The 16,418-nt window shown below is 43.6% G+C and overlaps 1 protein-coding gene across 1 annotated transcript in view; it reads right to left on the reverse strand.

Moving 5' to 3' along the window:
• Positions 1–8,648, reverse strand: part of TET1 (tet methylcytosine dioxygenase 1) — a 94,726-nt gene extending 86,078 nt beyond the window's left edge. Inside the window, exon 1 of the mRNA XM_056849998.1 lies at positions 6,708–8,648. Coding sequence (XP_056705976.1) covers positions 6,708–8,648 — 1,941 coding nt within the window. The remainder of the gene's footprint in view (positions 1–6,707) is intronic.
• Positions 8,649–16,418: the final 7,770 nt, after the last annotated feature.

Raw genomic sequence — 16,418 nt, forward strand, 5'->3', positions numbered from 1 at the left:
CTCTATTGAGTCAATCCATCTCATGGTGGGTCTTCCTCTTTTCCTACTGTCTTCAACGTCTCCTAGCATTGTCTTTTCCAGTAGCTTCAGTTTGGTCATTTTTGCTTCTAGCAGCATAATTATTAGTTAAAGCTTTTCTTGGGCTGTACTTTATCAGGCTGCAAAGGAGTGTGAGGTGGTGTTTCCCATGTCAAAATTATGTGTGCTGTATTTTAAAAAATGTCCGGGAAAAGGCTAGGCTGAAAAACCTTTTCCTTGGATTGGGTTTTTATGTGTGCAGAGGGGTTGATATATAAAATAATAACATTATAAATAAAATAATGTAGAAGAAGAAGAGTTGGTTTTTATACCCCGCTTTTTCTCTACCTTTAAGGAGTCTCAAAGCGGCTTACCATCGCCTTCCCTTCCCCTCCCCACAACAGACAACTTGTGAGGTAGGTGGGGCTGAGAGAGTTCTGAGAGAACTGTGACTAGCCCAAAGTCACCCAGCAGGCTTCATGTGGAGGAGTGGGGAATCAAACCCAGCTCTCCAGAATAGAGTTCACCGCTCTTAACCACTACACCACACTGTTCATAGAAGTCAACATAATTTATTCTATCATTTAAAAAAGTTGTTGATTATATTTGCTGATTATATTTGTATATATAAAGGAAAAATGTATATAATATATGGGGGGGGTGTCATTTTGTACTTTTGCCTCCCTTCCAAAAACATGTAGATCTGGCCCTGCCTCTCCGCCTCCTTTCCCCCCCACCCACCCAATTCCATCAAAACCTCAAGAGCTGCATCAAAAGGCCCTGAGGGCTTCATCTGGTAAATGATAACATATAGTTTTGTTAACATGCTATTAGGAACGGCACAACGCTGCTGGTTATTCCAATATCAAATGAATGTATGGCACCTAACCCCAAATAAGCAGAGAATGTTATATGCCATTCCTTATTCAAACCTTGCCTTCATTCAACTAGATAATGCAGCAATTGCAGGACAATGGTTGTCATATTTTGTGACTTCTGTAAATTGCTTTGTCGTTATTCAATGAATGAAAAAAAGATGGGTTTAGAGGGCATGCCCAAAAGCCTGCCAAATGTTCCCTGTGATTTCCCTTCATTTAGTAATTTGACTAATTTTTTTATGCCATTCATTTCCCGGCCTTAGAATCTGACCAAGGAAGAGATGAAGCCATCTATCTGTCCACGGCAACTGCTATTCCCACATGCTTTAGGCCAGTGTAGTCTGTCAAACCGCCATTGGGCAGAATTTGGTTTAAGAGACCCAGGGCAGCAGATCAGACCAGCCTAGAGATGTGAAGGTTTGGAAAAAGCCCAGAAAAATTCAGGGGGGAAACCTCATTTCCCCCCATTTTTTTCTCGAGGCCTTTTTTCCATTTTTCCAACAGAAAAATTAGAAATTTTTGGGTGTGCTGAAAAAACTATGAAGTATTTTGTCTTTTAGAATGAGTGAAATGTTTCCAAGGACAATGTGGGCATGCCCTAGACGTATACAGCTCTTAAATGCAATATGCATTTCTGCACCTAGAAAGAGGTCTGAGCTTCATGAGTAGGGTTGCCAACCTCCAGGTTGTGGCTGGAGATTTCCTGGGATCACAAGTATGGTAATCTCCAGGTGATAGAGATCAATTCACCTGGAGAAATTCTATGGCTTTATACCCTATTGAAGTCCCTCCCCTCCCCTCCGACTCCACCCCCAGAATCTCCAGGTATTTTCCAACCTGGAACTGGCAACCCTGAAGACCGCATGCAGGGCTTGCATGACTTCGGAGGCCCTTTCAGTCTGACTCTTCCCTTGTGGCTGACTTTTTCACCTCTCCCCCAAACACTGTGACATATATACCCACAGACTGGGTATGAAGTAGCTTATTGCCCTAACTTGCTGGAGGGGGGAGATCAGAAGGAGATGGTGCAGAAAATGCACCAAAGCCTCAGAGGAACACTTTGACGGTTTTATTGAGACCTGAGCTCTCTCTAATCAGCAGCTACAGAAGGAAAAAGACAGTATCTAGCTGGAGCTACATCTGGCTGTGCAGATATTATTTTTATGTTTTATTTGAAATTTTCAAAAAAATACAAACATACCACATACCTTCTCAGTCATCCACATACAATATAAACAGTCTTTCGGGGAGTTCCTTTTGAATTAGGACTAATGTCAAACTGGACATTTATTTAATCATTACTTAAATCCAGTATCCATATTTCCTCTACTTTCCAAGCTGACTATAAAAGCTATACTTTGAAGTCAGATATTATTATTGAACCTTTGTGTGACCTTTTTTCTAACCAAATAATATATATTATATTGTCGAAGGCTTTCACGGTCAGAGTTCATTGGTTCTTGTAGGTTATCCGGGCTGTGCGACCGTGGTCTTGGTATTTTCTTTCCTGGCGTTTCGCCAGCAGCTGTGGCAGGCATCTTCAGAGGAGTAACACTGAAGGACAGTGTTGCTCAGTGTCAAGTGTGTAGGAAGAGTAATATATAGTCAGAAAGGGGTTGGGTTTGAGCTGAATCATTGTCCTGCAAAAAGTATCAAAGGTAATGTGCTAATTACAGGACAATGATTAGCTCATTACCTTTGATACTTTTTGCAGGACAATGATTCAGCTCAAACCCAACCCCTTTCTGACTATATATTACTCTTCCTACACACTTGACACTGAGAGACATTGTGCTTCAGTGTTACTCCTCTGAAGATGCCTGCCACAGCTGCGGGCGAAACGTCAGGAAAGAAAATACCAAGACCAGGTCACACAGCCCGGATAACCTACAAGAACCAATATATATTATGTTATTTAACACAACGCTTTTATTTTCTGTTTAAATCCTATTTTTTCTACTTTTCAGATAGTAAAAAGTAAGGTGCATGGGCTAAGGTAGCATAGGGTGCATCAGCTTGGAGTTTTCTCTTAATCATTGGGTATATATAAAATTGTGCTTGTAGAAAACTGAGGCATTTTAACTTTTAAGTTCCATAAATATTTCAAATATTGCAATTTTGTATGCCGCGTTATAAATAATGCATTTTCACTTGTTAAAGTAGTAAAATTAGTTTAGGTTTGATAGGACAGCAAGAATTGCATGTATTTCAATTTCCTCCCAAAATTTCCATTTTTTCCATGGCTTCAAAATTTTGGGAACGTTACATCTCTAGACCAGAACAAGCAAAGATTTACAAACCAGAGAATCCATTTTGAGGCATTAATGTACAACGTAGGACAATCAGGTGACTGCTTAAAAGAACACAGAGCTCACACTGGTCGGTTCTCAGACACTTCAGTCCTACATACACTTGTGTGGAACATAAGAAAAGCCCTGCTGGATCAGACCAAGGCCCATCAAGTCCAGCAGTCTGCTCACACAGTGGCCAACCAGGTGCCTCTAGGAAGCCCCCAAACAAGACGACTGCAGCAGCACCATCCTGCCTGTGTTCCACAGCACTCAAGATAATAGGCATGCTCCTCTGATCCTGGAGAGAATAGGTATGCATCATGACTAGTATCCATTTTAACTAGTAGCCATGAATACCCCTTTCCTCCATGAACATGTCCATTCCCCTCTTAAAGCCTTCCAAGTTTGCAGCCATCACCACATTTTGGGGCAGGGAGTTCCACAATTTAACTATGCACTGTGTGAAAAATTACTTCCTTTTATCTGTTTTGAATCTCTCACTCTCCAGCTTCAGCAGATGACCCTGCGTTCTAGTATTATGGGAGAGGAAGAAAAACTTCAGTCCTGCTGATTCATCATCTAGGGTTGCCAGCTCTGGGTGAGGAAATACCTGGAGATTTTGGGGGTGGAAGATTTGGGGAGGGGAGGTACTTCAATGGGGTATAATGTCATACAGTCCACCTTCCAATGTGGCCATTTTCTTCAGGTGAATTGATCTCTGTTGCACCTGGAGATCACTTGTAATAGCGGGAGATCTCCAGCCACCAACTGGCAACCCTACTCAGCATCACATGCAAGTTGGATGGAAGACTGCATATGGGACTGGCCGATAGCATGCCGTCTTAAGCAAGCCTAACCCCACAGAAGTTATGCCTAACTCTGCACAGGGACTGAGCTACAAAACTGTCGTTATAGGCACGCTGATTTGGCCGCAGGCCCCACTGAACTCAGAGAGACTTTTCTCTGGGAAAACACACATAGGACAGGCCTAAAAATATACTAGAGCTCCTCCATCTCCTAATATCTAGTTAATGGGATATGCAAACCATGGACACTAGAATTTATTAGCAGAATTCCAAGAACAAGGTGTAATGGTTAGAGAATTGGACTAGGGTTGGGGAAACAAGTTCAAATCCCCATTTAGCCATGAAAGGCGAGTCTCTCTCAGCCTAATCTTCATCACACGGTTGCTATGACAATAAAACAGAGAAGGGAGAACCATGTATGGCACCCCAAGCTCCTTGTAAGAAGAACAGGTTAAAAAAGAAGCCACATGCCAATTCTTAATCATTATGATCTAAATTATTTTGGAGCCACAGAACTACTTCCATGTGTGTGGCTGGTGGGCCTGTCTCTAGTTTCCCTGTTTATAGCCAGGTGGTGGTACCTGCCTGCGTTCAGGTCCCAGGTTCACAACCTGGTACAGGCTTGAATCTTGACATCCGAGAACAAAAAATATAACAGGTTCACTGAATTCTTCGAATCTGATCATAGTGACTGGTGATATAGCAATGAAATCAAAATGCCCTACAGATCAAATGTTTCCTTACGGGAAGCAGAATGAGAAACCACATATAGATTATCAGTATTTGGACCAATAAAAACATTTAGAATTAGCATTTGAATTCACAGGTGAAAATTAAAAAACTATCCTACCAAGATGGGGGTGGGGGGGAGTAGTAAGGGAACGGGACCCTTATGGGCCCAGCTGCAATTTTTAGTCTGATTATGCAAAACATCTACAAAGAAAACAAATCTATGTTGTTAAACAGAAAATATTTACATAATTTAAATTACTCACAAGAAATGTTATTTCAGAATCTAGTTTAAACTGAACACGCTTATTGGTTTAAAACCCATCGAGAAAAAACAATTTTATCATCAACACAATCTAGATCTGGCAGTTCATTTGCGTTTTAAAAAAATAACAAAGCATCAAAGGCAATTTCAGAATGCCTTACGAAAGTGGGAATTATTCTACCTAAAAGTCAGAGTGCGGGATTATTCTACCTATAGCAGTCAGAGTGCGGGATTATACAATGGGGGACCTCAAATCCCTGCTCCTCAAGCTGGGCTGTGTGGTCCACCTTGAGTCTCCATGAGAAAGGCATAACTAACTAACTAACGAACAATTTTTGACTACTCCTGACTACTGAGGATAAAAGTCCTCAGGAGGCCAGGAAAGGGCTGTGCTGGCGTTGGGGCCCCACACGCCAGCGTCCGGGCTACTTACGCTGCTGTAAGTGGCCCCAATGCCGGCAGGGAGGCCTGGACACCAGTCTCCTGGTGCTGCGGCAGCGCCACCCTGGGACGTCGGCTTGGTCTTCCTCTGGCATCCCACTGGTGTAAAGGCCCGCGCCAGTGTTCGGGGGGGGGGGGATTCCTGCGTGCATTCCCGGGGCAGAGCTGCCTGTAGACAGCTTCCTGTCCCCTTTCGGCCCTGGACGCTGGCGCCGAGAATGGCAGTGCTGTGCCTGCTATTTTGCAGGCACAGCCTTGCTATTCTCCATGGGGCAAAAAGGTCCATTTTTACCAAAAAAAAGAAAAAAAGAAAAATGCTTTTTTAAATCTTTTGGTGGCCATGAAACGGCTTTGGAGGCACTGCCTCAGCCACACCGTCCCCGACCCCCAAAAGGTGAGGAATGCACTGTAACTGAAGGATAACCATGGACCAGCATAGTCTCTTAGCTTAACCTTCATCACAGGCTGAATGTGAAGATAAAATTGGAGGAGGGGAGGAACCTCACACGCGGCCTTGAGCTCCTTGGAAGAACAGCAGGAGAAAATAATATTCTACATTTAAAAATTAATGAAAATTTTAAAAGAAAAAGATATTATTCAGACTTTTTAGCAGCCTTCCTTTTTAGCACCTTCCTGAGTTTTGCTCTAAAATTCGGTTGCTCTAAAATTTGGTGAACTCCATCAATATTTACCTCTTTATATCTGAATGTACAATAGTTACTTGTTTGCTCTTTGTCCTATGCATGTTTACACGCATGTAATCAAACAGCATTGATCTCAATGGGCTTAAGTGTACTTCTCACAATGTTACATTATGCCTGGTAATTAGAACTATCTTGACAACGGTCATTAATCCCACCAATATTCCTAACGTTTAAGCCTAGCGGCAGAGGGACATAATTTTGAAAAATAACCTTATTCAAATTTTATGAAGAGCGTTCTTAAAGTCAAAGCTTCTTAAACTGTGGGTCATGACCCCATATGGGGTCGCGTAACTGAATGCGGTTGTCGCAAAAAATTTGGAAACAGTAAATGGTAAAATTATATGTATACCAATTGTGCTGGTCATTGACTGTAATAAAAATTTCTTCTTCTTATGTATACCAAAGAATTGTTTTAAAATAAATTTCTTTATGATTTATTATCAGTAAATGTTTGATTTGTATACCTATTTTATATACCTATATACCCAGGGTCGCGTAAAAATTTCTCGGGTGAAAAGGGGTCGCGAGTGGAAAAAGTTTAAGAAGCCCTGCTTAAAGACATATTCTTTACTTACCTCTAAGGGTAGAAAGGGTAGCATTAATGTGGGCGGTGGGTGCAGAGGCTTCTTCAGTTCTTCACATTTTCTCTTTTTACATATCCGGTGACTAGTTTTACGTTTCCTGCAACAGCTGCATTCTTCACAGTTAGTTTTCCGCAGACAAGGTTCGCATACGCCACATCGCCTCCGCTTCTTCTTTTCCAACACGGGTTGCAAAGAGGTATTTGGGACAGAAAGCCCATCAGTTGGACTTCCATAAGAAGATGGTTCTAAAGCTGTAACTGGATTAGTCCCACATTTTGAGATCTGCCAAACAGAGTTTGCATCGCCTCCCAATTGTGGCAAGGGATCCTGAGGCTTTGGAATGGAGTCATCTGGCAATACTGTCCTATCTGTGTCCACTGCATTGTTGGATTTCAGCCCTGAATTAGAACTCCCAGGGGATTTTGGAAGAGTTTCCAGCAAGACCTCGTTGCTTACAGAAACCAAACCTGTATTGTTGTTTTCCAGGATGAGTGACGTAACAGGCATAGCCACTGAATCTAAAATGAAAGTTTCTGCCGAAATTTTTTCAAGTGTCCGCTGAAGATCTCCCAAAATAAAACTAGGTAAAGAGGTATTATAAACTTGTTCACAAACTTTGTTTATAGGATCATATCCTAGATCATTTTGTCTAGGGCTGAAAGAAGAATCAAGTGCTTTATTGGATGCTTCCAGTTCCAGGTCTTTTGGTGAATGAGAATCCACACAAAGACTTGGATCTTTTAACCAACCTTCTGATTCAGAGACATAATGTGAACCAGTTTCTCCTTTATCAATAGGTTCAGGAATTTGTTGGAAGTGGGACTCAGGTAACACAGACTGTTCATCTAAATGTAATTTTGAGATTAATTCAGAGGTAATCAAAACATCAGCATCAGGTTCACAATCAGCTAGCACCAAAGAACAGTCAGTTCTGGAGTGAGATTCTACAGAAGACTCTGATTTTTTTACAAGTACCTTTGATTTTGTTTCAGAGGAAAGTGTCTGTGTAGAATTGGAATGTGTACTGGAATGTTCTTTCAGGACAGATGGCAAATCTAAGCCACTCTCAAAATGTGATTTCACAAATGTTTCTGGTTGATTTTTCTGTACCACTGAAGTGATGGCACAGTCCAGGTGTGAAAGTGGGAGAACAAAACTGGCCAATGTTTCAGCTGAGCTGTTAGTTGAGAGATAATTCGGGGCCTTTCCCCTAACCCCAAGTTCTTCACAGTCACATTCCTCTTTTAATACTTCTGGATTATGGCTATGGGATATAGCATTGTTGGAAGCAATGATACTTTTCTCAAGGGAAATCTTTCCTTTTTTGACTTGACGGTCACATTCAGAAGCAAGGCTTTGTTTTATACCAAACAGAGGCTCGTCTGGTTTGGGAGAAGTTAATTCATTCTTTTGGTGTAACTCTTGTTTGGAATCCCTGGTTGTCCCTTCAGCTTGTTTCTCTTGTAATAAATGGGAGGTTTCCAATTCACACTTATTTTTCTTCCTCGTGTTTTTTTCTGGGCTTTTCCCCTTAGCTTTTGCAAGGGTTGGTTTTTGGAAAAGTCTATGGGGAAATGTTTTCCTGCGAAGAGTCATCGTGAAGCTGTTGTAGCTCAGAGGAGACTGCTGAGGAAAGAGAACATTATCAGCTAACTCCAGATTCACCCAAGATGCTGCTGATAAGGCTTTGGTGACGCTGCTCCTGAGGAATCTGCATGAGGAATTCAACTGGGGTTTCTGTTCTTGTGGCTTTTTCTTGCCGTCGTTTTTTCCTTCGGTTAGCTTTTTGCACTTTGCAGAACTTTCTGCCTTTGGAGAAGTTTTCTTGGCGTCTTTTGTGGCTTGGCAAGGTTTGCTTTTGACTGGGCTTGATTTCTTTTTGCTTGTCTCCTCTGTTTTTGCTAATCGTGACAATCGGGGATCACGAGCCATCTCTGTCAGACAGCAGATGTGCAGCTAGGAGGGGGAACTGCAGATCTTCAATTCTTGCAAAGGCTTTTCACTTCAGGAGAAACTGGCATATTCAGTGTGGCATTCTCTGTACAGGACAGAGCTGAAAGAGAAAGACAAGCATCAACATTTCTGATTAACACCCCATGGTAGAGCACTCAAACGGCTTCAACACTCATCACCTTAATAACTTTTACAACTGGCCTGTAAGGTAGGGTAATACTATTATAGATGGGGTGGATGTGAAGGTTCAAAGTCTGCCTAAAAAGGCAAGATCAGAACCAGCTCAGTCTGTTCAGCCACTAACCTGCAGCATAGCGACAAAAAGTAACATACATTTTTTAAAAGATTAAACTCAGTTATATAACTGTGCAGGAGCCCCGTGGCTCAGAGTGGTAAGCTGCAGTACTGCAGTCCAAGATCTGCTCATGACCTAAGTTCAATTCCAACGGAAGTCGGTTTCAGGTAGCCGGCTCAATGTTGACTTAGCCTTCCATCCTTCCAAGGTCGGTAAAATAAGTACCCAGCTTGCTTGGGGATAAAGGGAAGATGACTGGGGAAGGCACTGGCAAACCACCCCATAAACAAAGTCTGCCTAGTAAATGTCGGGCTGTGACATCACCCCATGGGTCAGGAATGACCCAGTGCTTGCACAGGGGACCTTTACCTTTACCTTTATATTATATTATACCTTTCAGTTATATTAACCCTGTAACAAAAGACTGAACCTTTTAAAAAAATCTATGAATAGTTTCATGAAATAGCATCACAATGAAAGAGGGAGGGGGGAAATCACTTCTATCAATCCAACCATCTAAGGAAAGGTACAGCTAAGTTATGGCATGATGTCCTTTCCGGGGAAAACCCAGAAGTGACATCACGCCTCTCTAGGAATCCTCAGAAACAGCATTGCTTTACCGTAGCATTTCTGGCAATTCCTAGAGAGAATTGACATTACTTCCGGAGTTTTTCTGGAAACTACACCATTCCATCACTGATGGCCACCCCCACTGTCCCCACCCCTCTATTGCCTGCTCCCTCCTTCCCTCTCTCCACTGAGATGGCAGCAGGCCCAGCCCTCTTCCTCCTTCCCTCAGCCATGGTGCAGAGGGGACAAGGCCATGGTGCAGAGGGGACAAGGAGGTGGGTGGCGGCTTCCTACTGCACCATGCAGTGCCAGGAGGGTGGGCACCACAGTGCCAAACTGCCAGGCCTCACCCCACTACTCGAGGACGGCAAGCACCATGGGGATGAGGAGGATGGGCAGCTGCTCCTCACTGTGGCCCAGTAGGGAGGAAGAGGGTTGGTACCATCTCCCTGCCTTCCCACAGTGCAGAAGGGAATGGCTCGGGTATCCTACCCCAGGGTGCTTAAAACCCTTGGACAAGCCCTCATCTAAACCCACTGATTTCAATGAGAACAGACTGGAGTAGCTCTGCATAAGATGGCATTTTAAATCTCACTGATATGAAAGAAACTTCAGGCCAGCGCTCATTACGGCTGCCAGAGGGATGTATCCTTCAATGCAGCCATGTGGTAGCTGCTGTCGTGTGACAAGCTGTGAATGGCAGGGGCTTACCACACGTATCAGACAACTTTCCCCCTGCCATAGTAGATCTCTTTTACCAACACCAATAAAAGTCACTCCATCCATGAGATGAGTTGCTACATACGCAAATGTCACCATCTGCAGAAAGTCTCAGTGTAGAATGGTTTTAAAAGGTGTTCGTGTAGCAGCCATAAACACTTGCCCCAAATCCCAGGTATGCCTATCTTGCTCTGGATTATGTCCACTAACAGCAAAAGATCCTCTGACATTTCAGTTTGCTTTCTTTGATACACTCTTTGCTGACCACAGAGTATTCTTTAAAGTTAAGCTTTATTGCTTCATTATTTCCTTATATGCACTCTCTCCTCAATAGCTGGGCCTTCCATACGGAATGCACAAAACTCAAGCATACCTTAAAAAGTTGTACTGTATACAGCCACAGGAAGGAAGACAGCATGGTACAGCCCTATCTCATCAAATCTTGGAAGCTAAGCAGGGCTGGTACTTAGATGGGAGACCGCCAAGGACAGCACAGAGGAAGGCAATGGCAAACTACGTCTGCTTCTCACTTGCCTTGAAAACCCCTTGCTGGGATCGCCATAAGTCAGTTGTGACTTGAAGGCACATATTTATGTATACACAAGCAAAATCTATGCAACAATCCCACAATGAACAAAATAGTACATTTGAATGCACGTTCAAATTTTTTGGTACAACTCAGGAAAAGTGAGCTGTGACTAAGTCCTCTTGAATCATGAATCGCTGAAAACTCAACAGGGAATTGATTTCGACAGGGGTCTAAGCCATGATTCATACTTGCTACACTGTGCTTGTTATTTGCATAAAGCTACTGTTTAACCTAGGGTGCATCTGATTACAATTATAGAAGAAGAGAGATATGCCAATATCCTTTTAAGGATATCCTCCTAAGCAGCTATCAGAAAGAATGAGAGAAAACAATTGTTCAGCATATTTGTCCTGTATGAAGCAAGAAACAATAGCTACAATCCAGAAAACCAAGCTTTCTGTTTTAAGCTAAAACAAACAATAAACTGTAAATATCCATTCCTCCCTGGTTCACATTATTAATGAAAAAAACTGGGAACATACTGATTGCCAATATGATGTACTGGTTGGAGTGTTGGACTAGGACCCAAGGGGACCCAGGTTTGAATCCCCCCTCTGCCAAGGAAGCTCACTGGGCCAGTCATACATGCTCGGCCTAACCTACCACACAGGGTTGTTGTGAGGGTGAGAGGGCAGGAGAATAATGTAAACCGCTTTGGGTCCCCACTGGTTAGAAAGGCAGTGTTCAAATGAAGTAATTACATACTACGTAAATAATTGTTATCAGGACATACGTACAGGTTTGGATCTGAAGGCTTAGCTCTGTTTGCTCCCCCTCCCCTATGTATATTGCCCAGGCAGTCCTCTGCATACCATGTTCCTCTAATGCTGGGTGTTTTTTGATAAATTAGAAGACACTGATCTGTAGGGTTGCCAACTCCAGGCTGGGAAATTACTGTATATTTGGGGGTGGAGCCTGGGAAGGCAGTCTGGGGCGGGAGCTCGGCAGGGACGTGATACCACAGTCCACATTCTGAAGCTGCCATTTCCTCCAGAGGACGTGATGTCCGTAGCCTGGACAGCAATAATTCTGGGACAACTCCAGGCCCCAGCTGGAGGTTTGTGCGAATGGAAATACCCAGTGCTGAAGGAATGCACTCTGCAGCGGAAGATTCCTTCCGTGATGGGAAAGTGCATTGCAGAATGAGAAAGAAGGCAAAGGATCCAAACTTATATTTATTTCTCCCCCCACATTTAGTCTTTTACCTTCCCAAAAAGTAACTATTGACCATCACACTCCCATAACATAATCCCTTTTACCTTTCTTTAGTTCTACAAGACCTGCAGCGTAGGTCTTAGAAAGTTGAGGAGTGTCCAAAGTGGTTTTGGAACACAGTATAGAGGCAGATATTCAAATAAAAACTGGGTGGAGGGGAGAGTGCCACTGGGCATGCTCAAAATGTTGGAACATCTCTCTTGAGTGTGGCCGTTGGTTAGGGTTGCCAACTTCCAGGTAATTGCTATATTCCATATGGAAAAATACCAAAATAATAAACAAAATTACAAATAAACCTTATTTCCTTTTTACTGTATGTTGTATATACTTCATACAAACTCACAATCATTGGACTTCTCACATACATACAGATTTACAAATCTGAATATATAGGAATAATTTGCCCTTGCAGTTTTTTCAAGTTTGGCATAATTGCCAATTTTTCTATGAGCATTACTTGCCCTCACAGTCTATGCTGTGCCATGTGCCATGCCAACTTTATTTCCCAGGTTTGGGTAAAGTTTCAATAATCTTTATCAAGGTATCAACGTAAAAAATAATAATGAAAACATTTATAATCAAATGCAAGTTCCATAATTTAATTTCTTTTACCCTTGCCATACTTACTGAAACTGAGGCAACAGCCTTCCCTTGCCGGTCACGATTGAAAAGTGCCTGACCTAACATGAGGTCCCTATACTTTTTATTCATTTTGGTGAATTTAACTTTTATTTAAAGGGACAGATCCTTTCAAAACTTAAAGAAAAGCCGACAAACCCAGTGCCCTGTTTAATCCCACCGGCTCAAGAGTGTTATATTTAAAAATGCATTTTGACTCCATCCTGGATAATGCCTTTTCAACAGAAATTTGTGTAGAAAACCTATCTACTGATTCCAACACAAAAAAACTAATTTTGTTACAATCATGATTATTGTCCAAGCAATGTTTTAGCAACCCTAATTACGATTGATCTCCAGATGAGAGTGATCAGTTCCCCTGGAGAAAACAGAGTCCAGCCTTGGAGGGTGGGCTGTAGAGTGTCACGGTCCCACTGAGCATCCTCCCCTCCCCTAACTGCACACTTCCCACACTCTGCCCACAAATCTTCAGCAATTTCCCAACCCGGAGTTGGCAACCCTACTTCACACTGTGACATAGGGTTGCCAACCTCCAGGTACCAGCAGGAGATCTGCTATTACAACTGACCTCCAGCCGATAGAGATCAGTTCACCTGGAGAATACGGCCGCTTTGGCAACTGGACTCTATGGCACTGAAGTCCCTCCCCTCCCCAAACCCCGCCCTCCTCAGGCTCCGCCCCAAAAACCTCCCACCAGTGGTGAAGAGGGACCTGGCAACCCTAACTGTATATGTTTTATTTTGGCTGGAATACACAGTACAGAAGGCCTTCCAAACATTCTTTCATGTAAGTGATGTAAACTAAATAAAAGCCAAATAAGCAAGAAAACAGAAAAAACAACTGTGAGAGGCCCCCCCAAATAAGCCAACTGTAACAGGGCTCCACAATACCAAAAGTTTTAAGAAGCCCTAAAATGTAGGAAAAATCGATGTAGGTGAAGTATTTATTTCTTCTTTGTTAAACGAGAAAGAGCCCCAGAAAATAATTAGGCAATCTACTGGGGGGGGGGGAGGGCTTGGGAAAATCTCCTTCTTGCAAAGTTTTCAAGCAAAGTCTGAACAAATATCCGTCAACGTCTGCAGAGATAAGCATGCTTCGTTCCAAGGCTGTCAAAGTGGGAGGCGAGCTCTCTTTCCCCACCCCCACCCCTTCCCCAGCAATTGCGCATTCGCCGGCTTCGGTCAAAGGGACCGTGATTTCCCACTCACCCACCATGCTATCAATGTGATGTGGGAAGCATAAGGATCTGCCAGAGGTCCGGCGCTCAGGCTGAATAAAGCAACCCCTTAACCAGGGCCGGGATTTTTCCACCTTTTCATTTTTATCTGCAGCCTGTGCTTAGGACAATAGTGAGACCTGCCAGCAAATACACATTTTTTGTTTAGTTACCCTTGGAAGGTTCCGCCTGTTTGTTTTTCGGACTGGGGAGGCTTTTATGTGAGCAAGATTGGCCCAAGGCATTTTAAGGCCTAAGGCCAAGAAAAAAAATCTAGATGGTGGCTTCCTTCCATGAGACAGCAGAGGCCGTGAACTACTAGGCAGTTTGCTTTGCAAGTCCCCGCATGCTCACACAGAACTACATTTCGCTCCAAGAGGCTTGTGTAGCAGACAGCTTTGTCGCTTAGCCATCCCTAACAGTGTCAAAGCAGAGATTGCACTGCACTTTACAGTAAAGAAATGGTTTGAGAAACTCTTTGTCTACACATCAATGGCTGTTACCACACTTGTATTCCCAGCGATGTATTAAGAGTTTGAAAACGTTATAAAAAATACTGTTCGCACTTTCTATGTATTCCCACCAATGTATTAAGAGTTTGAAAACGTTGTAAAAAATACTGTTCGCACTTTGCTTGGCCCCTTTAGCTCTGAAGACGTCTTCCAACCATTTATAAGCCGTGTTATCCAAAAACCCTTTTAAAGCGATGTTTTTTACAACATTTTCAAACTCTTAATACAAAGAGGGAATACAAAGTGCGGTAACCCCCAATATCTATCCTTGCTAACTGCTTCCCTAATAACAAATGTACTAGCTAGAGCAGAAGCCCTCTGGGCAATACTAAGGGGTCAGTGTTCAGTGGCAGACCACACATGTAGGTCTAATACTTGCCTGCTCCTGTATCCACTATCACAGGCAGCAGGACTGGAAAAGACTTTGCCTGAGACCCTGGCGAGCTGCTGCCAGGAGAAGCAGCTAGTCCCTATGCTGGACGGATCAAATGACCCGGCTCTTTAAGCACACTTCCTTAATATGGACCTTCCCATTTTCCTCAACAGATATTTTGATGTTATTTCACAATGAGAATTTGAATTCTCTAGAAGTGTGGCTTCCAGTTCTACATACTGACTGGGAACTGGCTGGAAGCTTCAATCAACGTACCCCATTGTTTGGTGGACGTAATGGAATCTTGACAGATAATCTGATTATGATAAAGTCGGCTGCGACTTGATGGCACTTTACACACACACACACACACACACACACACACACACACAAAGCTTGCTTACTTATAAGTAAGACCCCTAGGGTCAATGGTTCTTACAAGTAATTGTGCAGCTGACCCCACTGATTTTAGGGGAGCTGCTGTTTAGACAACTACTTCAATATTCATTGTGGTTTCCAAAATTACTTAAGGTCCACTCTCACTATATATCAAACACATTTCCATCATGCCCTCTTCCATTTCCTCTCACATCACCCATGTTGAGGCATGTTAGACTGATAGACAGTGACTAGCCCAAGGTCATCGAACCATCTTCAGGGTTGGGTAGATCTGAACCCAGGTCTCCCAGGCCACAGTCTAGCATTCTAACCACTATGCCACATTGGCTCCCTCCCCCTTCCCTGGGGAGCTGACAGTCTACATGTGGCTAGTAAGGAGAGAACAACTTAGTCTAGTTTCAGCCAGACCTCTTTTGAGAGGGATTCTGGGAAAACTACCAAATTTTATATTAATGGACCTAATTTGTCATTCAAACGATCATAATGGCCCATACTCATTCTTAATTTCTAAAACGCAGGATGTAATATTATTAGCTTTTCTAACCTGGTCAACTGTAATTGCAAGGGTAGGTTGTTAACCCTGAAACAACTTTGTTGGGTAACTCTTTTAGATAGGTACTTGTTTTGTATGGATATACTGATCCTCGTGGGACACCCAGGCCTGGAATCCTCCACTGCTACTTAGGATATAATGGGCTAAGCCAGGGGTATGCAAACTGCGGCTCCTGAGCCGCATGCGGCTCTTTGGCCCGTTGAGTGCGGCTCTCCGAACTTGGTTCAGAGCCCCTGCTCTTGCGCCCGCTCGCGCTGGCAGCCGGGCTGCGGAGCCGGTGCACCTGAGAGAGAGAGAGAGAGAGAGCGGGCGCACTGTCTCTCCCCCCCCTGCCGTGGAGAATGGCCAGGTCCCCCTTTCCCTTGCCCTCAATGGTTGGGAGGCTAAAGCCCCCCTCCCCTCTAGCCGTGCGATTGCTGGGCGGGCGGCTCGGCGGTTCCTGCCCCCCCCCACCTATCAGCTGTTGGGCAGGGCGGGCTTCCTTTGGTAGACCTGGCCTCCGGCTGAGTCCCATTGGGAGGCCATGTCTACCCACTGGCTTTCTTGGCGGTAGACCTGGACTCCGAGGAGGGGAAAAAGTCCCCCTTCAGAGGCCAGGTCTACCAATTGGCTTCTAAGGGCCTCCGGAGGCCAGGTCTACTGCCAAGAAAGCCAATGGGTAGACCTGG

Source organism: Euleptes europaea, chromosome 5, assembly GCF_029931775.1.
Source record: "Euleptes europaea isolate rEulEur1 chromosome 5, rEulEur1.hap1, whole genome shotgun sequence".
In the NCBI taxonomy this organism is placed as follows: domain Eukaryota; kingdom Metazoa; phylum Chordata; class Lepidosauria; order Squamata; family Sphaerodactylidae; genus Euleptes; species Euleptes europaea.